The 22,523-nt window shown below is 36.4% G+C and overlaps 1 protein-coding gene across 1 annotated transcript in view; it reads left to right on the plus strand.

Annotated features, from left to right (window-relative positions):
• The window catches only part of HERC1 (HECT and RLD domain containing E3 ubiquitin protein ligase family member 1), a 166,055-nt gene that overhangs the window by 78,562 nt on the left and 64,970 nt on the right, over positions 1 to 22,523 (plus strand). Inside the window, exons 25-34 of the mRNA XM_040643136.1 lie at positions 1,192 to 1,243; positions 8,008 to 8,276; positions 10,602 to 10,817; positions 11,507 to 11,627; positions 11,869 to 12,106; positions 12,262 to 12,455; positions 15,368 to 15,523; positions 16,555 to 16,661; positions 17,183 to 17,293; positions 20,181 to 20,357. Coding sequence (XP_040499070.1) covers positions 1,192 to 1,243; positions 8,008 to 8,276; positions 10,602 to 10,817; positions 11,507 to 11,627; positions 11,869 to 12,106; positions 12,262 to 12,455; positions 15,368 to 15,523; positions 16,555 to 16,661; positions 17,183 to 17,293; positions 20,181 to 20,357 — 1,641 coding nt within the window. The remainder of the gene's footprint in view (positions 1 to 1,191; positions 1,244 to 8,007; positions 8,277 to 10,601; positions 10,818 to 11,506; positions 11,628 to 11,868; positions 12,107 to 12,261; positions 12,456 to 15,367; positions 15,524 to 16,554; positions 16,662 to 17,182; positions 17,294 to 20,180; positions 20,358 to 22,523) is intronic.

Raw genomic sequence — 22,523 nt, forward strand, 5'->3', positions numbered from 1 at the left:
GTGAACCACCAAGCAAGAAAAGCATGACTCACGGGATTCAGTGTCTAAAAGTATCTAAAACAAACCAGTTGTTCAAGGGAAACACAGATAATTCTGGTTCTGAGGCCTGAGATAAAATTCTTCCATGAGCCCTCATGACAGAGGTACTGTGTGATAAAAATATTTTATTGCATGACACAGTGATATTTTCAGGGGCTATTGTGACATTTGGTGTTTTGTCCAGCACCAAACAGCCTGACACTATACTTACTTTTGGTGAGTGTGTGTGTGTGTGTGTGTGTGTGTGTGTGTGTGTGTAAGACAGAATGTGTTTATCCGTAATGTGGGTACATGTGTCTGTGTGTAACCAGGTAACAATTTTCTACAATGGCATTCCTAAATGAGTCTGTTTTGTCATTTCTGCAACCTTTCTTCTTTGCCACCAATTTTTTTTATTGTGTGATAGAGTATGAATGAAATTCCTAAGACCATAATGTCAAGTCTGTGCATAAATAAGCCACCTATGGTTTGTGTTTGGTTGGCTGTATGAGCAGAGCAGATAGGTGTCTACACCCGCTCCCCAATGGAAATATGCTTCTTTTCTTCCTGAGAGCCTTCACTGTTTTTATTGAGCTATCTGCAGTTTCACCAGTTTGAGATTTTTATATTTAACAGGCTTTTAAAAACATTTTAAAATCTTTTAAAATACGGCTAGAAGGTTTAGGACTATGTTATTTTTCTGTTTCTATTTTTCTGGATTCGTCAGATTCTCTTCCTCTGAACACCTAGCCAAGACCAGTGGGGCTTTTGAAAAGAACATAAAGTGAGAATAGAGCAAGTAATAATTTTTCAAAACAGGACTTTACTACAGGGGGCTTTAGACATCTAGAGGGTATTAATAAGTTCATAGTGTGTTTGGAAAATAAGACAAAGATTTCAAAGAAGAATAGGTGACAACAAAGAAAAACTTAGGCTATTTTGCGATGCTAGTTAGTGTATACCTTGACTTTGTGTTTTAGTGTCTGGGTTACGTACCTGGCCTTTCTTAATGCTGTTTTCAGTGAGTTTTTATAGAGTTTGTATTGTTAGTCTGACTTGACTTGTGAATAAGTAGCACATTGCTATAATTATATGTGTGTTTATTCTAATGTATTAAATCTTAATCTTAAAATACTTTTCACAATTGAATGTTATTTATTTTTAATTTAATAGAGTGGAAGACGAAATGTTGATTTGGATTTGGCATCATCTCATAGAAAAAGAGGTAAGTATTAAGAAATTAAAAATCTGGTTAAATGAAGTAGCTTTTTTATATGTGATATATTTAGATAGGATTGTCATTGAAGCATTACTGCAGAAACAAATTTAGAAACATCTTGTTGGAAGACTTAAAAGGAAAATCATTTTCTTTAAAATATATGCCCTTTTAAAATATAGAACTGTCTAGGAGTTAGTAGTCTATTCTGTTTCTCATTTGTCATGTGTTTTGACTTTGTAAAAAGTCCTGTTTAACTCCAGAAGCAATGCTTTACATTATGGGGGGTTATGTACATGATTTGCTGTGTTTTAGTTCAGTGGTTCACCCTGCTGCGTTCACCCTCCCACGTACCCAGGCACACTTTCAGAAAGGTTCCACTTTTTTTTCTGTCTCTTAAGATAAAGCATGTAAGGCATGAACTTAGGATTTCTAGGCAGAAATTTTCCCATGAGGAACAATTTTAGAGTGTCATCAAGAGTTAAGCTTGTTTGTTAGAAGCTCTGTCTTAGTGGATAATACAGTTAACTCTTGGTTATGTATACAGATGGATGGAAAGGACAGCAGTTTCAGAGAATCTAAATTCAAGGTTAACTAAAAACTCTCCAAGTATTGTTCTCTATTAACTGGCATTTTTATTAAACCCATTTATACTGTGGTTGTGAAAAGTGAGATGTTCAGAGTTGGCACTAGTGGCAATTTTTTAAAAGCTTGTGGGAAAATCTTTTTTCCTGTGATATTACATCTTCTGTACTTCAAAAGGAAATACTTCTCTTCATAGTTTCCTTGGCAGGATGTTAGGTTCCCCCTCACAGGGAAAAAAATGAGAAATGAAGGAAAACTGAGGAATGAGGAGAAGAAATGCACACACATGTTTTTTCATTTTTGTGCTTATAACTTAGAAGAAGAAATGTTGGTACTTCTGTAGAATCAAATATGGCAATATTTTGTCCTTTAATTATAATTAGAATACAGAGAATGATTTTTCTGAAATATTAGGAATAATGACTAGAACTGGTGCTTTCTTTATTGGAAAGTCTGTATTGGAGACTGTAACATATCTGTTGGGTTATAACATAGCTGCTGGGTTTCTAAAAAAATTATAAGGTATTTGTATATGAAAAAAATTAAATGATGTTTAGTATAATGTGCAGCATGTACTTTATTATTTTCTGATTCTTCGAAAATTGGTGGTTCACATGCCATAATTCGCCAGAGAATTCTTTTCCTTAACCACTTGACTTAGGAATTAAATTTTTGGTTAGCTTACGTGAGCCCTGTTGCTAAAATTTCTTTTATGTTAATGAATGCATGTCACTTGGTGCTAGAGAGAAGATGGTTCTAGACTTACCGAGTAGTGTAAGGGATCCAGTCTGTAGTTTAAGAGCTTCCTAATTATATTTATATGTGATAGGCCGTTAGCTAAAATTATTCTTTTCTCTCAAATCCTTATCTTGTTTATGGAAATATAAATGTGAGATTTAGTCTAATAGTAGCCATGACAGCGTGTGGCAAAGTAATGTTCAGAATAAAACAGAAAGTGGTATCTTTATCTTTGAATTAAGCATAACCTAGAATTTGAGTGTAAATTACTTAGGAGGAATTACTCTAACATTTCAGAATTACTGTCCTAGAGTTGGTACCTATTCAAGTTTTTAAACTATTACCCTGTAAGTAGATGTGGAGTTTTTGTAGTTTTAGATCTAAGTAGATAAAAATGAATTAAGCCATTAATCCAAATTTTGTTTGTGGATAAACTACCTTCTCCAAAAAGCTCAAGGTAGTACCAAAATCTGTTAACCTTTTGGAATTTAACTTTATTTTGTTGAAAACAGAAAAGCAAACATAGGACCTCATGGGAAAAGTTTTTTTTAATTACCCACTTAGGAAATTATAATAGGGAGGCAAAGTAGTTATATAAGTTTTCATGATATCACTTAATGTGGTACCAGTTTATCTTAGTAATCATTACAGTTTAATGTTCCCAGAGTAAAAGAAATCTGATGGCTTTGTTCCTAGGTATAGGTGACTAGAAAGTAGAAAAAGTACTATTTTAGGAAGGGCAGCAAAAATAAGTAGTTTTCAATCTCATGAATCCTAGAGCTTGTGGATTAAACAATGAAAATGTACACTTAATAGTTTTTTTATGAATTTCCATCTTTAAAAGAAACAAACACTGAAAATACATTAGGAGAATATATTTTGAAAGGATTTTTTTAAAGATCATGTATATTTGGTGACTACCTTCTGATCATGGTGGGTTTTTTGTTTTGTTTTGCCCTTAAATAATGGTAAAATAAGCTACCCTATTTTTTCCTTATTTATTGCCAATATGGACCAGATGCTATAAGTCTTAGTATGCCTATCTTCAGTTGGGCAAATGAACCTACCAAGTCTGAGAACTGTTTGGGGCCATTTAGGTGTTCTGATTCTAACTTGAGCTACGAAGGACAAGCAGATGTCTAGCTAAGTGAGAATTCTTCTACACACTTGTTTACCCCTTTCCAATATTTAGAAGAGAAAATGTAAACTTTTCCCCTCACATAGCTTTTGTAATTATTAGTCTCAGTGGTCCTGAGTTATTAAAAACCTAATAAGAAAAATTAGAGGTAAGTGTCTAATTATGTCCCATTTACTAAAATTAAATGGATGTATCAATAACAGTTAATGGTTGTATACACATTTCAGCTGCCCTTACTGTGCTTCCAAAGACTTCTCCTTGGGAGTGCCTAGTGCCTGTAATTTCAGTATTTGGCATTGGAGATACTAGGATTCATGCTGTTGAGCGATGATTGCTTCTTCTTCCCTCACTCCAGTTAATATTCCATAGTTGGTCCAAGTAAGCACGTACAGGAGGGAGTAGAGCAAAGTGAGCAAATAAATTTAGCTCCATCAACTTGCTCAGCTCTTTAGAGGCATGGAAGTTAAATTCTAAAACCAAAAAAAGTCATAGATCACTTTAAAAAGGGATAGGTGAAACATTATTTCTGCTTCGCTCCTCAGAGATAATAGAACATTTGCATTCTTTAAACACCTATAAACTGCTTATATACGCCAGTCATTGTTCTGATCACTTAAAACATATTAACACACTTAATTCTTATAGCAGCTTGTCAGAATTTTTGACAAAGCTGTTAAATGTGTTGGTATTTTGGTACTTTGATAAATACTTAAAAGACTTGCTGTAGTTGTGTAGAACGGAGCTCATTCTTCACTGAAAGATACCTTTTCGCAGATATTTAACTTCAGTTTTCATAGTGAAGCTGAAGCTGATGCAGTGAAATATGGTGGGGATCCCAAAGCAACAATTTAAGAAGCAACATCAGGAGTCTTCTTAGTTAAAATATTACATGGTTTGATTTTTTTATTCCCTGGGTCTTTAAATAAAGTGTTAGGGGTTTACAGCTATAATAGTACTGGAAACATTTATCAGCATGTGTGTTTCGTGGTATAACATGTTTGGGTGAAATGCTGTTGTAACTATGCATTTCAAATTAGATTATATAAAGAAGAACAAATGTAAATGTTGTCTCCTGTATCAAATTTCTCCTTTTGTCTTCTGATTCTTGTGTGGTAGTGTATTTACTCCTTTTTGGCCAGTTGAGCCCCAGAAAAAAGAAGAGCTTCAAGCAAGTACATGATGGCATGTTTAATTTTTTTCCCCTTTTAGCTTGCCTACATATTTTATGGTTTATAAAGTATGTATTGCAGCTCTGCCATGTTCATTTTGAAAATTCCATTTAAGAACCAAAGTTGTAAGGACAAGTAAACAATCTCAAAATTTTCTTGGACTTTATATTTTCTTTTTATAGTAGATGACTCTGAATTAATACTAAGTAAGAACTGGTCTTAGTCACAATTACTCTATAGAAGCTTTTGTTGTACTTTTCAGACACAGTACTTCCTATATTCAGATCAAATAATATCGAACAAACCAAAGTTATCAGGTTGTTACAATTTTTTTTAAAAGACTAAGAGTTCTTTCATTTCTCATTTCCATAATGTAAGTTTTTGTTTTAAAGTATTTTTTTATGTCAACCTAAATATTTGGGTTATGATTATTTATTTGTTTATTTATTTATCCTAATGCTTTCATATCATGTTTTCTTGTTCTTTCTTTTAGTCATACAAAGTTTTGATTGGGTCTTAAACCTAATAAGTTGCATATTTTACACTGGGTTCAGCAAACTATGCCTAGTGAGCCAAGTTTGGTCTGCTACCTTTTTTCATAAATAAGGTTTTGTTGGAACACAGCCACACACTCATCTGTTCATGTATTGTCTATGGCTGCAACAGGAACAGCAGAGTTGAGTGGTTGTAGCAGACCTTTACGACCCACAAAAACCTAAAATATTTACTGTCTGACTCTTTATACAAAAACTTTAGCCCCTGCTTTAATTTGCAGAGAGGTTTTGAATGGGTTGCTCACCCATTCCTAGAACATTTTGGGGTCTATTAAAGCAGTTCACTCTTTGTATATTCTTCACAGTGAACCTTTGTGTAGGCAGGCAGTTGACATTTCCATGGACTAGAGACTCGTGATGTCGATTAGTAACAGGAATATGCAAGATCGCCTCCCTACCATAAAATTAAGGAATTAGTGTTATTAATTTAACAGATCAGTTTTTTGAGTCTCTCCTTCCTCAGTTGGAAATTGAGGACTACATAATCTTCAAGGTCCCCTTTACTTCTGTGGTTCTAACACTAGCTCATTGTACATTTTATTTTCATTTTGAAAAGTAATTTGTAAATATTGGAAAACAGAAGAACTTTTTATCCTGAAATTTTATTATTGAACAAAGAAGTTCAATGCAAAGAGCCAAAAAGTGTCATTTGTAAGTTAAGGCTATGTCCAGATTCTGAATTTGGTGTGCTTAAAGAAATGGAAAATGATTATTCCTTTTTTTTATTAGCTTCTGCTTTATTCTTTAAATATCATTTTTAATTTAATATGTTATCCATCCTTGACATTATTCTTTGGATTTTTTTATTCTTTTCTATTTTATGTGAAAAAATACTCAGCTATACAATTTGGGGAATTTTTCAGATTATTTTTTATGCTCAGTAAAACTGAAAATTCAGCCTTTTTTAATTTTAAGAATTCTTGCTGAAACATGGAAGGCAGATAAACCATATATTCATTACCATTTAAAATTATTCTAGTAGGACGCTTATAAATTATTTCAGTTACTTTATAATATTAGCTGAATTTCTACATCTGATTTTGAATTCCTGCGGTTTTACTGACACCAGTGTAGTAATTCAGAAATAAGTTGAGCAGTCAATATTGTATTAATTTGTTTTCTCTGTGGGCATTAGTGTTTAAGTAGTTCTCTTCCCAAATCTTTTTCATCTTGTTGTGTAACAAATATAATTTTTGGAATGCATATTTTATTGGGTACCTTAAGATGCATTCCTAGTAGAGAAATTTGGTATATTCACATGATAGGACATTATACAGCACTCATACAAATGAACTGTGGCTACATGCAATAATGTGAATGAATATTGGCAGTATTATATTGATGAAAGAGAGTATGCCCAGAAAATTTACATAAAATGATATTTTTTTGTAAAGTCAGAACCCACTAAAACTTAACATTCTTTGTCTTGGGAATGAATTCATATAAGATAAACCAATATTTAGCATTAATAAAAGCAAAGGAATGATAAACCCAGCTTAGGGATAATGACAGCCTTAGCTCGGAGGAGATAGGGAGAGAGGAACAGATAGGTAGATACAAGGTACTGTCAATTTTCTAGTTCTTGTGTTCACATTTATTAAAAATAAATACAGAAGCAGGCCATGTGTGGACCAATGATGAGAGAATATCATGAGCCAAGGATTATGATTAATCTAATTCATGTACCTGAGATCAATTAAATTAAAAAAAAGAAGGCTTGTAAGAACTGGACATTTATATATTTATTTAAAGCTAATATTGGCATGTGACTGGGACAGTTGTTGAGTTCAAACATATTAACATATTTGTTTTCTAATGTTTTAGTCTGTTTAGTCTAGAAAATGCCCACCGGCAAAACTAATGGTATTATATCTTTGAGCAACTATTGTGACGTCACTTGGTAATTTTAAATAGATATCGTTTTACAGTAAATCTCATATATTCTTGTCTGTGAAACTTTGCTTCCTCTATATAGGAGTTTCACAACCTGAAATAAATATGCCTATGACACAGTGAAAGTGTTCCTTATATTAATGAAACCCAAAGGGTGATGTTTGTGTCTCCTTTTTGTGTAAGTTTACTTGCCCTTCTATATTCATTTTTTGGTAATGTTTCATTGTAGATATGTAGACTCTTTGCTCAGTCTTAACTTACTCTTTGCAAAAATAATATTAAAACAGATGAAGTCCTATTACTATTAGGCCTTACCAGCAGTGTCCCAAGTGTCTAGTTCTTTTTTGTTCATAAATGGTGGTCTGGTTTAATACTGCAGAGCATTTTAAGCTAAGCATTTTGAGAGCAGCTTCTGCCTTTCTTTTTCTTGTGGCAGCGTGTTGCTAAAGCGCTTACAGAGACACTGATCGTCAAACAGGGCTTTCCCTTTATTTTCTTACATTGCTCTAGTTTTTGTTTGTTTGTTGTTTTTTATCAAAGCATTTTGCTCCGATTCACTTAATGCATGCATGTACTCAAACATGAGTGTCCATTTCTCACCAGTTGGTATGATAGCAGCACTCAGCCCTCATCTAGCTTCAAAATGTACGCTCTACTTGGTTGTCATTGATACATGTTTGTTCTGTTTGTATGTAGGTCCTTTGCACAGTCAGTTGGAATCCCTGAGTGACTCTTGGGCTCGCCTGAAACATAGCAGAGACTGGTTATGCAACTCCTCGTACTCCTTTGAGTCTGATTTTGATCTGACCAAGTCTTTGGGAGTTCACACTTTGATTGAAAATGTTGTAAGCTTTGTGAGTGGAGATGTGGGGAATGCCCCAGGTTTTAAGGAACCGGAGGAAAGTATGTCTACAAGTCCCCAGGCCTCCATCATTGCAATGGAACAGCAGCAGTTAAGGGCAGAAGTAAGTCTTTGATATTTATGCCTCGTGAGGCACTACAGAAACTTAAATCAAATCACTGAATGCACAATAGTAGGAAAAACTTTTCTTCTACTCCTTCCCTCTCCCTTTCCTCCACTTGAACTTTTTGATGTCACTCTCATAACTAAAACAGCATAATATTTTGTTTGAAGTGGACAGAAGTACATTTTTAATTGCCGTCTCTTAGAACAAGATACTTTAATCATAAGTCTTTCCTTGTCTCCTAGAAACCAGAGTGAGACTGGCTGGTGAGCATACAGATCTGCTTCCTAGAGCCTCCAGTTTTGACCTATTTGTCTTCATTTAAAAAGGGCTAGATTGCAGAAACCTTCATAAGAGACATGCTAAAATCCATACTTTAAAATGATGTTTCAAATTATGTCATTAACAAAATTATGTGAAAAAAAGATCAAATAGTTGTATTGAAAATTACCTCTTGGGTTATTAAAATACTGTATGAACATAGCTAATCATTGCTTGCTGCTTTTCTACTTGATATTAATGTTTGGGAGACACAAAGTTACTTTCTTTAGTTTGTTAGAGCTTTTCTCTATTTTTAGCAATGTTTGATAAATAATCTAAACATGTGTACTAGGAAATAAGTATCTCCAATATGTTAATATAAAGTTAAGCGTCTTTTCTTTTATTGTGATACAGAAATAGATGGCATATTTGTCATTAAATTATTTTGAAAAACATAAAAGAAATAAAAAGGGCTAGATTAGACCACCACAGTAATAATAATGAATGCTAAAATTAGCAAAACTTCAAGGAGACATAAGATGTCTTCATAGCCTCAAAATATCTCCCTTAAAATATTTATTAATTACTCTGGTTTTAACATACAAACAAACTTTTTTTTTTTTAAGATTTTATTTATTTATTTGAGAGAGAGAGAGTGCATACACACAAGCACTGGGAGGGGCAGAGGGAGAGGGAGAAGCAGACTCCCTGCTGATGTGGGGCTCCATCCCAGGACCCGAGATTATGAACTGAGCCAAAGGCAGACACTTAACCAGCTGAGCCACCCAGGTGCCCCTGTACACAGATTCTTTAATACTCTTCCTTCCAGGAGGTAGAGCTTAATTCCCCCTTTTTTCTGAGTAAGCTGGACTTACCGGCTCAGGGCTTACAGAGTATAAAAAGGGAGGAAAAATGAGTAATTTTACATTGTAGAAGTCTGGCGGACATTACCTTAGCCAGGTGATTGAGATTAGCATCATCAGTAATAAGTTATGGTGACATCATGCATCTCTGAAATGTGATGAGAAGAGGACTTTATGGTATTTCCCCCCAAATCCATAACTCTAGTCCAATAATGAGAAAACATCAGGCAAACCCAAACTGAAGGACATTCGATAAAATAAATGAACAGCTCTTCCAAAAGAAAGATGGAAACTGTCACAAACTAAAGGAGATTAAGGAAACATGACAGTTAAATGCAACAGGCTATCTGGGATTGGATCTTGGAACAGAAAAGGGACATTATGGGAAAACTGGTGAAATCCAGGTAAAGTCTGTGGCTTAGTTATAGTGTTGTACCAGTGTTCATTTCGTAGTTTTGATAAATGTACCATGGTTACCCAAGATGATAACATTAGCAAAAGGTAGGGGGAAGGCATACAGGAACCATCTGTACCATCTTTCAACTCTTCTGTACAATTATTAGATGTACAATGATTTCAAAATAAAAAGTTTATTAAAAAAAAACGATAGGCTGATTGGCCACAGTGGTAGGTATTGTCTTCCTAGGGAAGATAGAGCCTGATGTTCAGGAGAATCACAGAGAAACCTTTCAGAAATACTTTTTCTAATTCTTGAATTAAACATTATTCATTTTATATAACTTTTTTAGAAGTGAAGGAAGCAATAATCATAGTACCTTACAGTTTTGAAACCTTCACGTATTTATTCTCATGAACATCACAATAGCTGTGTGAGTAGGTTAAAGTACTACAGTATTAGCCACTTTTGACACATGAAGAAACTGAAATTCAGGAAGTTAAATGAGTTTCCCAAGATCACACAGTAGGTGGAAGAGTCTGGCCTTGAAATTAGGTCTCTTATACCCAAATCTATTTTCCCCATTGTCCTATGTAGACTCTTTTATACTGAAGTATAATTATAGAGTTTTTAGAAATATTTTGATTTTAAAAAGTCATAATAATAAAATAAATGTTTAATAGAATAGATTTCTAAGAAATGTCAGTTTTCTGTGTGCTAAGTAATATATTATCTGTGTTGGAATTCCTTTGTGTCTCAGTCTAGTGAAGGAGTCTAAAATATATTTATTTTACTTTTCTCAAGCTTCGTTTAGAAGCACTTCACCAGATCCTCGTTCTGTTGTCTGGGATGGAGGAAAAAGGTAGCATCTCTCTGGCAGGAAGCAGGTCAAGCTCAGGCTTCCAGTCATCCACACTGCTCACATCTGTGAGGCTGCAGTTTCTAGCAGGGTGTTTTGGTTTAGGCACTGTGGGACATGCAGGAGCCAAAGGAGAGAGTGGTCGATTGCATCACTATCAGGTGGGTGATGGGTCTGTTGTGTGAGGATGACACCTTGCAGTACATTCAGATTATAAATGTATATATGTATATATCTATATAAGTGTTTTTTTTTTTTTTTTTTTTTTTTACAAAATCAGTTTAATAATGCTAAATGTTCTGGTATTTAAGATTGAGGTTTAAAATTACAAAGACTTTTAAATGACTCTTAAAGATATCTCATTGGTGTAGTTTCCTGGGTAATAGTAATACAGTTCGGATCAGGTGGGCCATTTTTACTGTTGTTCTTTTAGATTCTTTGCTGGCTCAGTTTTCTTAACCCTTAGTGAAATCGGATAGAGATAGATCTAATTTGGGATAGGGATTGGTGTTTGCGAGGATGGATTTCAAGAATTTACATTTACACTTGATCATTTTACCTAGTTTCCCTGATGGCTTGAAAAAAAATTTTTTTAAGTGTAGTCTTTATGTCTTCCATATTTAGAGAAGAAAAATTGCTTTGTGGGAAAGGAGAGAGATTATATAGAATCAAGAATTGTCAAGCTTTTAAGTATAAACTTATTATAAAACTTTTATATACTGAAATACACTGAATAATTAAAAATCACCATCAGGCTTTATCATAGAGTGGGATAAAATGCTATTATTTTTATTTGGGTAGAAGGTGTTACTGTTACTAATAGCAAAGTAAATCTTTATATATAATTCAGGATGGGATCAGAGCCGCTAAAAGAAATATTCAGATTGAAATCCAGGTGGCCGTGCATAAGATTTATCAGCAATTATCTGCTACTCTAGAGAGAGCTCTCCAAGCAAACAAGCATCACATTGGTGAGTAACTGCCCCTGCAAATGTAAGATGCAAGTTACATTTTATGCTAGATACTTTAGGTGTTCTATATCTTGTTTTAACATTAGTAGGTCAGTTTGCCGGTAGAGAATAAATATTTGAAAATGTAATAGTGTTCCACGTTACTATTTATATTTTGGAATATGATTTATTTTAGTAAATGCTTTGTTTACTTCAAAGAGAATTCTCAGTTTTCTTTCTCTCTTTTTTCTTTCTTTTCTAGAAGCCCAGCAACGTCTCCTCTTGGTTACAGTTTTTGCCCTGAGTGTTCACTATCAACCAGTGGATGTTTCCTTGGCAATTTCCACTGGTCTGCTAAACGTCTTGTCGCAGTTGTGTGGCACAGACACCATGCTAGGACAGCCTCTACAGTTGTTGCCAAAGACGGGAGTTTCCCAGCTTAGCACAGCTTTAAAAGTGGCTAGTACAAGATTGCTCCAGATTCTAGCCATCACTACAGGGTGAGCATTATAGATGTCTCGGTGGAACTATATGGGACCTAGTCTTTTCACATTTTAGTAATTGCCATTTCCCCCTAATCTCCTTTATGTGTTTAAGTACAAACAATTGCCCAGCTGTGTTATTACCACTGTTCTTTCCCTCTTACTTCACATAGGACATATGCTGATAAACTGAGCCCCAAAGTAGTTCAGTCCTTGTTGGACCTACTCTGTAGTCAGTTGAAGAATTTGTTATCCCAAGCTGGCGTACTACTTATGGCCTCATTTGGAGAAGGGGAAGGAGAAGAGGGTGAAGAAGAAGAAAAAAAAGTTGACTCCAGTGGAGAAACTGAGAAGAAAGACTTCAGAGGTAGAATAAACCCTTTTCTGTGTCATTATTCACAAGCATTTATTGAATCCTCGTTGTATGAATATCATTAGAATGTAGACTTCTTTCTGTTGTGAGGCGTGAAGGAATTTTTTTAAATTCATTTATAAACCCCTTTTCTTTCTAAATATGTATGATTTAGATGAGCTTCTGACTGAATCTCCTCTCCTTAGAGTCTGTTAACCTGATGCAGTGACCATATTGCTTCCTCTCTAGATTCAGCTTCTTGACTGTCCTGCGTCTAGAATCCAGAGGTTCTAGGTCACTGATTCTCCCAGGTTATGTTTTCTTAGCATTTGATCTTGACAGCCATCTTTAATCATAGTCTGGACTTAAGTGTTTTCATATTTGGGAATTAGGTTAGAATTAGAATAGCAGAACTTCTTGCTAGGCTATTATGTTTCCTGGTCACTAAAAAACTTATTATATTTAATTGTCATAGATTTCATTGCTATAATATGGCCATCTGCTCATAGCTTTAAAAAACTATAGTGAATATTGTATTTCGGTAGAATTAAACCCTGAACAGCAGGGAGCAGAAGTGCTTGCTACCTTTGTCTGCTGCATAATTAAGCAATAAAAGTTTAAAATTGGTCATTTGTTTAAAAGGTTTTTGCAAAACTACCATGTCTTATTACCATAATAAACTCTGGGAGCCCTTAAAATCCTCTCTGTTAAAATCGTTAATAATACTAAAATTAGATAAAGTAATATTTAAATAATATTGTGAGGTAGATGAGTGGATAGAGGAAATACCCTGTGATAGAAAAATGATAAAACATTGTCTCTGCCCTCAGGAACCTTCTAAGGTAATGAGAGAGGCAGACATGCCAACAAATAATTACAGTGTAATAATACAAGAAGCTCAGAAGAAAGAGCTAAATTTCTTAAGTCAGAATCTAGGAGGATGTATGAGTCTGATTAAGGACCAACTTTTGGTTTCGGAGGCTGAACCTGTGGCAAATTCCTTCTCCCTGTTCGTATAGAGAGTATGGTACTGAGACAAAGAGCATGGGCAGACTCACAAGACATGGTAAGATAAACATAAGCTTTTGATGCTGCCTCCTGTTTTCCTGAGATCCAGTGAGGAATGCAGGGTGGTTAAGGTAATAGTTTCTCACCATTCTGTGCTGAATACTGTACGTACAAACAGCAAGTAAGACATAATAGAGCTACTTCTCAACCTGTAGGTCCCCAGGAAAACTGGGCCCTTCCATATCCAGTGAAGAAAGAAACCGTTCCGTGAGTGAATCTCGGCAGGCGTAACAGCAGACTGAATCCACATCCATTCCTCTCAGGTCATCCTAGAGAGAATGCTGATGTACTCTCTCTATTCATGGGGATGGCTGGGAGTGAGACTGACTCTAGTCACACACAGTGGTCAGCGTTTAATAACCCCACAAACCCTATAAAATACTTAACTGAAAGTAAGTAAGGTGTACCTTTCATTTCAAATATAGTATTGTTACTGAAACAAACTGAATCACCAAGGTGTATCAACCAGCTTTATTTTTAAGGCCTCCAAACTTCAGTTAACTTAATTAATTTAGTGTCTTGTTACAGAGATAACTTGCTGGGAGTGAGGATAGGGGGGTAGGACGGAGGCCTCATAAAAGAGATTTTCCCAAGGATCTCTACCCAGAGAGAAGGCCACATAGAAGAGGTAGCTTTTGAACTGGATTTTGAAGGAATGTGTACGAACAAGGTTGGAGTGATACGTGGGTACCCAGGGCAGGCTAATAATTTTATATTCTTCAAACTGATATTATTAAAATATTTGCTTATTAGCATTTAAGCAAAGACCTTTAGAGTACCATGTAGAGGAATTGTAGCAGAAGAGTACAATGGTCTCTCATTATCACCAGCGTTCTAGTTCTGTCATAGACCTGCGTACTCATCTCAGCAGAACAGAAGTCCTCCAGTTATGACAGGAAGGTAGATTCCTGGCCATCTAAGTGTGGTCCTTGGGATGGGGGTCTCCCTCTAAAGTGACTTGTCTGTATATTCCTTAATTTGACATGCCAGGATCTTCCTGAGAGGAGTGCTGTGTATACCTGCCTTTAGATTGTTAGGATTTTGTATGGTTTTGTGCCCCTTAGAGATTGACATTCTGGGCAACTGCCTCACTGGCATCCTTCTTCCCCTTGACTCTTGAGTGGGACTTTGCCAGGCTGAGAGGGTATGAAAGGTGTTGGATGGTGATAGAACATGGTGTATTGCAGGAAGAGCAGATAGTTCTCTGGCCTCAAAATGCACAGAGTGGAGGGAAACTATGAGGGAGGACGAGAGAGAGTCTGGTACTGATGCCGGTGGAAAAACTAGGAAGATTGGTTAGGGCGCGTTTGTATGAAAGATCTTTATACATGGAGTTAGTCCTCAGGCACATCGGACGCAGGCCTAGAAATTTGTTTCTTTGTAGAATCTGAAAGCACAAAGTGTTTTTTAGAGATGTGATTGTTAACTTGATTGGCTGGGGGAGATCATGGACTTTTTAAAAATGTGATCCAAGTTTGTGAACTCTTTTACTAAGCAAATACACAATTTCCATACAATTTTAAGGGGGTTCACCGACAGTTTCCTTCAGATTCTACCTAGTAAAACTCTAGATTTGAATAGATAACTCTTGTTCTCATAGCTATAAAAAAACGCACAAAACCAAATACACATACTTTAGCAGCCTCACTGTTGTACACAAATGTACAAAATGTTTTAAGCTTGGCGTTATTTTCTGACCTTTCCCCGTTCTGTTCTTCAGGTTTTAAAAATTCAGCAGCTAATTGACAACTTAAATTTTTAATTAAGTTTGGACTTCCTGCAGTCGACACGTTACTTGATATAAGACATTTTCCTGTTGATTTTTGGTTGTAATGTAAACTTGTCTCTTCCCTCTTCAGCTGCTCTTAGGAAACAACATGCAGCCGAACTGCATCTGGGGGATTTTTTAGTTTTTCTTCGCAGAGTTGTATCTTCAAAAGCAATTCAATCAAAAATGGCTTCCCCCAAATGGACAGAAGTGCTTCTAAATATAGCATCTCAGAAGTGTTCTTCAGGTATATGACCTTTGCCTTGTATCACAGGAGTATTTTTACACATCACGCGTATTTCATTCAGATAGTGCCGGACTGGAACAGCATTGGATATTTTGACCTCGATTTCAACACTTTTATTTTCTGAGTACTTACTTGATCAAAAGAAAAATCTGATTTCAGAAGTAAAAATTGATGGTTGTGGTAGTAGGTATGGAATGAGCATCACTGTTCTGCCTCTGCCTTTGCTTACTTTAGAGACGTACAAACTGTTCACTTCCCCTTAATCCTGACAATCTCTGGGAGGCGGTCAGGGCATTAATGGAGAAGAAGCCATGAAAGAGTATGGTAAACCTGAGCTTTAGAGAGTCACAGACCTATTTAAAATTCTTCTGCTGAGCTATGGTCACCTTACTTCACTTCTCTCAGCCTTAGTTTCCTCATCAGTAAAACGGGTATGATGTAGGGTTGGTGAAGATCAACAGAGTTAATGTGTATGAAGTGTATAACATAGTACCTGGCACAGTTGTTATGATAGTGCTATTCCCTTTATGTATACATAGAAAGCCCCCCCCACGCATGGGTGCTCTCTCTCTTTCTCTAAAATAAATAAATAAATCTTAAAAAAAATAAAGGGGTGCTTGGGTGGTGCAGTCAATTAAGCGTCCCACTCTTGGTTTTGGCTCAGGCCATGATCTCAGGGTTGTGAGATTGAGCGTCCCCCCGCCCCCCGTCGGGCTCCACAGTTAGGAGTCTGCTTAAGATTGTCTCTCCCCGTCTCTTTGCCCCTCCCCACAAACACGTGCCCCCCTCTCTCTCCCTCTCTCTCTAATAAATAAATCTTATATATACATAAAAACTGAGATATAAACATGAATATTCATGTACATTAATGGGTGTAGGATGAGTCCAGAATTCTTGTGATAATAGGTTGAAGTGTAGTCCATTTCAGCCATAAATGCTTATGAGCCTGAGATATTTTTATTCAGGAAGTTCATTTACACTTTGAATGTAAGTCACACTGATAATAAAAAAATGTCTTTTCCCCCTCCCAGGTATTCCTCTAGTTGGTAACCTAAGAACGAGGCTCCTTGCACTTCACGTCCTTGAGGCTGTTCTGCCAGCTTGTGAATCCGGTGTAGAAGATGATCAGATGGCTCAGGTTTCTGTTCTTTAAGCTATTGAAGATATTTTTCATATCTGTAACATAATTCACCCAAAATCTAAATTATAGTCTCTCTAGTTGTAAATGTGTCATTTATACAGTAGTAAAACTTCTGCTTCTGAGATTGCCTTATTATTTCATTTCCAAGCAAGGAGAAAGAAATTAAGCTTATGGGTGTGAGGAGTAGGGGAATAGTGAATACTTGGAGGGTCAGAAGGAAAGGAAAATCTGTGGAATTTTTTGCTAGGTTCGGGCCTCTAGAGAGACAAGTGTGTGAGGTTGCATGGCCTCATGAGAGGTCCATATAGGGAGGAAGCATGAAGGCAATGGAACCTACTAGAAGGTGGGTTAACTGATCCTTCTAAGAAAGGATATCTAACTTAAAACCACCCAAAGTAGCTTGGACATTGGTATAATAAAATTTCACATTTGACTTAATATTACAGTCACAGTTACATGTATGATTACTTAAAATTACCTTTTACAAATTTCATCATTCTTTTCCCTTCAATAAATAGGTTGTTGAACGCCTCTTTTCCCTTCTGTCGGACTGTATGTGGGAGACACCCATTGCTCAGGCAAAACATGCTATTCAGATAAAGGAAAAAGAACAAGAAATAAAGTCACAGGTAAGTGATTCTTCCAAAAAGGTATTTTAGACAGCACAAGTGACTATCCTGTCTCCTGTCTCTGGACTCCTTCTCCTCTGAGGGACTTTGTTCTGTCAGTTATTCCATATTCTCTCTGCACTCTCTCCATCTCCACTGGTTCCTTCTTCTCAACTTATAAACATATCTCATTCCCATCCTCCCCAAAATCACTTTTTTACCGAAGAAGCCTCCCATGTCTTCTCACTTGTCGTTCATTGCTAAGCTTCTCAGAAGAGTGATTTTATACATATTTATAAGCCACTCCTTAGTTCTCATTATCTCTTCAACTCAATTTTTGACCTTCCATCAAAGCATCGAAATTAAATGACAAAAGTAAGTGCTAATTGCTAAATATAGGATGCACTTTTTTGTCCACATCTTGCTCAGCCTCGGGAAACTCTAGCCTTCTGTTGTTTTCGAAATACTGCCTTCTCCTACATCTCCATTCCTCTGCCAAACCTTGGTTCCCTCTAGAGGCATTTCTTTGGTGCCACGTTCTCCTTTCCTCCATCCCAAACTCTGTTGTCCCTCAGAGGTATAGTCGTAACCTTTTCCAGCAGTCTAGAATATACCTGGAACCATTTTCACCTATATGCAGTGACTTCCAAAATTAAATGCCAGCCCAGGTGTCTCCCCATCAAACTTTTATACTTTTCTCCCTGTCCCATTTTTTAATTGGTGGCACCACCATTCACATAGCTTTCCAAACCTGTATTTTCTTGGGAATTCTGACTTTCCTAATGACACCCCATCCATGTAGTCACTAGGCCTCATTGATTTTACTTCCTGAATAGTTCTTAAATCCATTTATGTGCTACCTTAATCTTTCTCTTGGTTTTCATGAGTCCACACTTTTTCTGGTTTTCCTTCTATCACAGTACAGTGGCTTCTTCTCATTCTCTTTTATTGGTTCTTCCTCTTCTGTTTAAGTGTTGGGGTATCCCAAGGCTTGGTCCTAAGACCCCTTCTTTTTTCAACCATCATCCCCATTCCCTTTCCTGCACCCAGACCCATATGCCATTGCTTCCCAAAGTTTTAATTCCATTTCTAACATTTTCCCTGAATTCTGGACTTACATTTTCACCTTCTACTTGCCTTACCACATGTCTAGTAGGCATCTCCAATTTAATAGCATTTTTAGTTCTATCAGATACTGTTCCTTCCCCAGCTTTCCTATCTTTCTAGTTAGTGACTTGACTAAAAAGTCTAGGAGTCATCTTTGATTCTTCTCTTTCTGTCACCACTCCCCTTCCCCATTTTCTCCATCCATAACATCTCCAAGTCCTGTTGTTTCCTCTTTAAAATAGGCCTTGAATTTGCCCACCTCCTCAGTTCCTCTACCATCGCCCTGTCCCAAGCCTACAGTATCATCTCTGGTGTGGACTGTGCGGTAGCCCCCTAAATGGTCTGTTTTCGTTGTTAATTCCCTGCAGTCCATTCTCTGCGTGGGATTCCGAGTGATCTTTTAAATTGTACATCATACCGTGTCGGTCCCATGCTTAAAACCCTCCAATGGTTTCTCATCATTTTTGGGATAAAATCTAGAGCTACTTGTTCTCTCCCCTTTGCTCACTATGCTTAGAACAGCTTGCCTTCTTCCTGTTTCTTGAACACACTGTGTTTGTTCCTTCTTTCATGCTTTGCACTGGCTATTTCTACCTAGAAGACTTCCTCAGATAGGATTTTCAGACATCAACTTCTTACTGTTCAGGTCTCAACTTAATTATCACTTCTTCAGAGCGCCCTTTCCTGATCCTCAACCTAGTTAGTTGTCATATACTCTGTTACATCATTTGCTTTAATTTCGACATAGCACATACCTGATATTTTTTTATGTATCTTCTGTTTCTGCCTTCTAAAATATGAGTTCTAAATAGTTCTAAATATATATGTATATATTAGAAATTATTAGAAATATATTCTAATATATATTAGAAATATATATATTTAGAACTATTTATATGTATATAAAAGTTTGTATATTTTATATATTTTACTAATATGTATATAAGTTTTATTATTTATATGTATAGTTCTATGAGAGCAGAGACCTTATCTATCTAATATACTGCTGAATATGTAGGACCTGGTATAATGCCTGGCACATAGTAGATGCTTAATAAATACTCATTGAATGAGTTAATAAATTAAAGTCCTCACTGTTTTTTACCTGAACTCTGGCAGTAATCTTCTAGTTGATCTCTCTGCCTTCATCCTGTATATCATGGTAAAACAATGTTTATAAAACACTGATCTGATTAGAGATCCTCTATATAAATTTGTATAAGCATTCCCTATTGTCTGTAAAGTTCAAACTTTAAATGGCATTCAGGGCCTTCCATGATTTTGTTTCTTCTCTTTCTAGCCTCCGTTTCTGCCAGTCTCATCCTCCAGACATTCCACACTGCTTGCCATTTCTATAAATCACTGAACTCTGTTGTACCTCCATCCTTTGGCACAATGCTCTACATAACTGCCCTAAATGCCTTTCTCTTCTTTGACCAATGGCTGAATGCCTTCTTATTATTTAGGTCTCAGCTCAGAAGTCATCCTCTTTTGAATACTTTTCTTATCCTTCCCAAGCATGTTTAGACCCTTACACCTTTATTTTTCTGCTATACTGGTCACGTAACTTCTGTTATTCTCTCACAATACTGGTGTTATTTATTTCTCTGGCCCTTAATTGGACTTTAAGCTTTATACAAAGACCATGCTATATTATCATTGTGTTCCCGTTGCTTGCACGTACCTGGTACATAGTAGATATTTAATAAATATTTGTGGACTCCAACTAACAAGTCTTAGAATATATATTAACTGATATTGGGATTATCCTAAAGTACTGACCCAGCTTCCTTTTTGGTAGAAGCAGGGAGATTTAGAGGAAGAAGATGAGAATCTTCCTATACAAGAAATATCATTTGACCCAGAGAAAGCTCAGTGTTGCCTGGTAGAGAATGGACAGATTTTAACTCATGGCAGTGGAGGAAAAGGATATGGATTGGCATCAACTGGAGTAACTTCTGGATGCTATCAGTGGAAGGTATGTAGAATTCTAAGTAGTTTTTAGCATTTTGTCTTTACGTGCTTTTCTCCCTAGGTTCTTATAAAAAAATGTTATCAAAGACTTTTTAAAAAACCATATGTAGGGGCACTTGGTTGTCTCAGTCGGTAGAGCATGTGACTCTTGATCTCAGGGTTGTCAGTTCAAGCCCCATGTTGGGTGGGAGCCTACTTAAAAAAAATCATATGTAAATGTTTTATCATTATGTAAGATGTTAACATAAACTGAATGAAGTTATACAAGAACTCTGTTATTTTTGTAACTCTTCTATAAATTCTTCTCAAATTACCTCAAAAATTTTTTTAATGAACAGTTAAAAAATTATAATCCCTCTTATGAGGAGTCACAGAGATCATACCCAGCCATGAAAATATAGTAATCTGTGTGATCTTTCTGCCTAGGAAAGCCCATGAGAGACTCAGTGCCCAAGATTTTTTTGGGTGCTGGTCACATACCCTCTGCCTGATAAGACACTAAAATTTTAGATTCCTAGAGCAAAAGCTGGTGTTTATGCTAAAGGATATTGTCGTACAAAACAGTCTAGGCACAATGAGCCACCCTTATCAGTTAGGGTAATTTTTTATCGGTGAAGGAAACTGTTTACCAGTCTAGTTCCAAAGTTCAGCCAGGGGCCAACATTGCAAGCAGGCCTTTCTAAGCATGGCAGTCTCTGCTATATTAGTTCCTTTTTGGCATAGTCTTCCCCCTTGGCTCTTGGCCACCGTCTCTGTACAGTAAAATTATTATCAGTAGAACTCTTGGCAGCAGGGTGAGACCAACTTGTACTATTGACTTCACTTATGCTTCCTAGGGGGTCTTAGACTTAGCTAGTTAAAACAAATCCCTTTAGCCGTAAAGGTCTGTTATAAAAATCCATGTGGATTTGTCCTTAAGTTTTTGTATTAACTGGCTTAGGCATCAGCTCAGCACAGCACAGCACAGCTCTGGCCAGTCCAGGGCTCATGTAGTGTCATGATAGGGTACACACACAAGAACTACAATTCTAGATGGCATATGTGCTGTCCCGGGAAACAAAGAGTTTATGATTGTTGGAATACCCCTAATCAGGTTGTACAGTATTAAGTAGAACCAGTTAACAGGGCCCCAGTGTGACCTTCCACCAGGCGTACCTCCCACTCTCTGCTCCCAGCGCAGTTTGAATAATTTAGAGTCAGTGGGGACTCAAGGACTGCCTAAAGGCAGTCAGTTAAATGGTTTTACTTGTCTATGATATCAGTTTATTTGCCTCAAGAGCATCATGACATCTAGAGGCGTGCTGTGGAATGTGCAGGGGCTAGGGCCACTTCCTGTTTTTATAGTCTATCAGTTTTGATGGGAGGCTCAGCAATCAGGTTGCATTTGAAGTACTCACAGTAGCCTTCAAGACTACATGGATTTTTTTTTTCCCCCTAAGAGAAACAGTTCTGAAAAACAAAGATCATTAGTACCCTCCCCACTCCTCCACACTTCCCAAGTGTCTGGGTTTTTTGGCTTTTTTCCTCCCTTAGCCTAAAATCATAGGTCCCATTTAGTAATTATAACTTCAGATTTTTTCAGTCATTTTTTAATCTTCACTTAGACCTTTTGTCCAGAAAGGTTGGGTGGAAGGACAAAAGAATTTTCACACAAAAACATTTTCATACAACTTAACCAGAGTAGTTAGTCAGGAAATTGGTCAGGATAAAATCCCAGTTTGTTTGTTTTTTTTTTCAAAAGGTTTAAAATCTCTTAACTCTTTTATCCTAATCATTTATCCAGTGAGCAGCCTAGAAAAGATCAATCTCTTTCTGGAAGAACAACTTTTTTTTTTTTTTTTTTAGTTAATGATTTTTTATTATATTTAATGTTAGTCACCATACAGTACATCCCCGGTTTCCAATGTAAAGCTCGATGATTCATTAGTTGCGTATAACACTGGAAGAACTTCTTTTAATAAAAGTCCTTACTAAGATGAGTATATCAGAAGAAAGATGAGACATGTAGAGTCCAGCTATCAGTCTGCTGTTGCAAACTGCAAGTAATCTAAAAAGCTAATAAGCCAACAGCAGTGGGATGTCCCCAAAAGAGGTCAAAGGCCCATTCGATTAAGAGTGGATGGCAAGGTCGTACTCCCTGTGGTATGCCTTCCTCTAAATACAGCTTTCA

Source organism: Ursus maritimus, unplaced genomic scaffold (assembly GCF_017311325.1).
Source record: "Ursus maritimus isolate PB19 unplaced genomic scaffold, ASM1731132v1 scaffold_27, whole genome shotgun sequence".
NCBI lineage: Eukaryota > Metazoa > Chordata > Mammalia > Carnivora > Ursidae > Ursus > Ursus maritimus.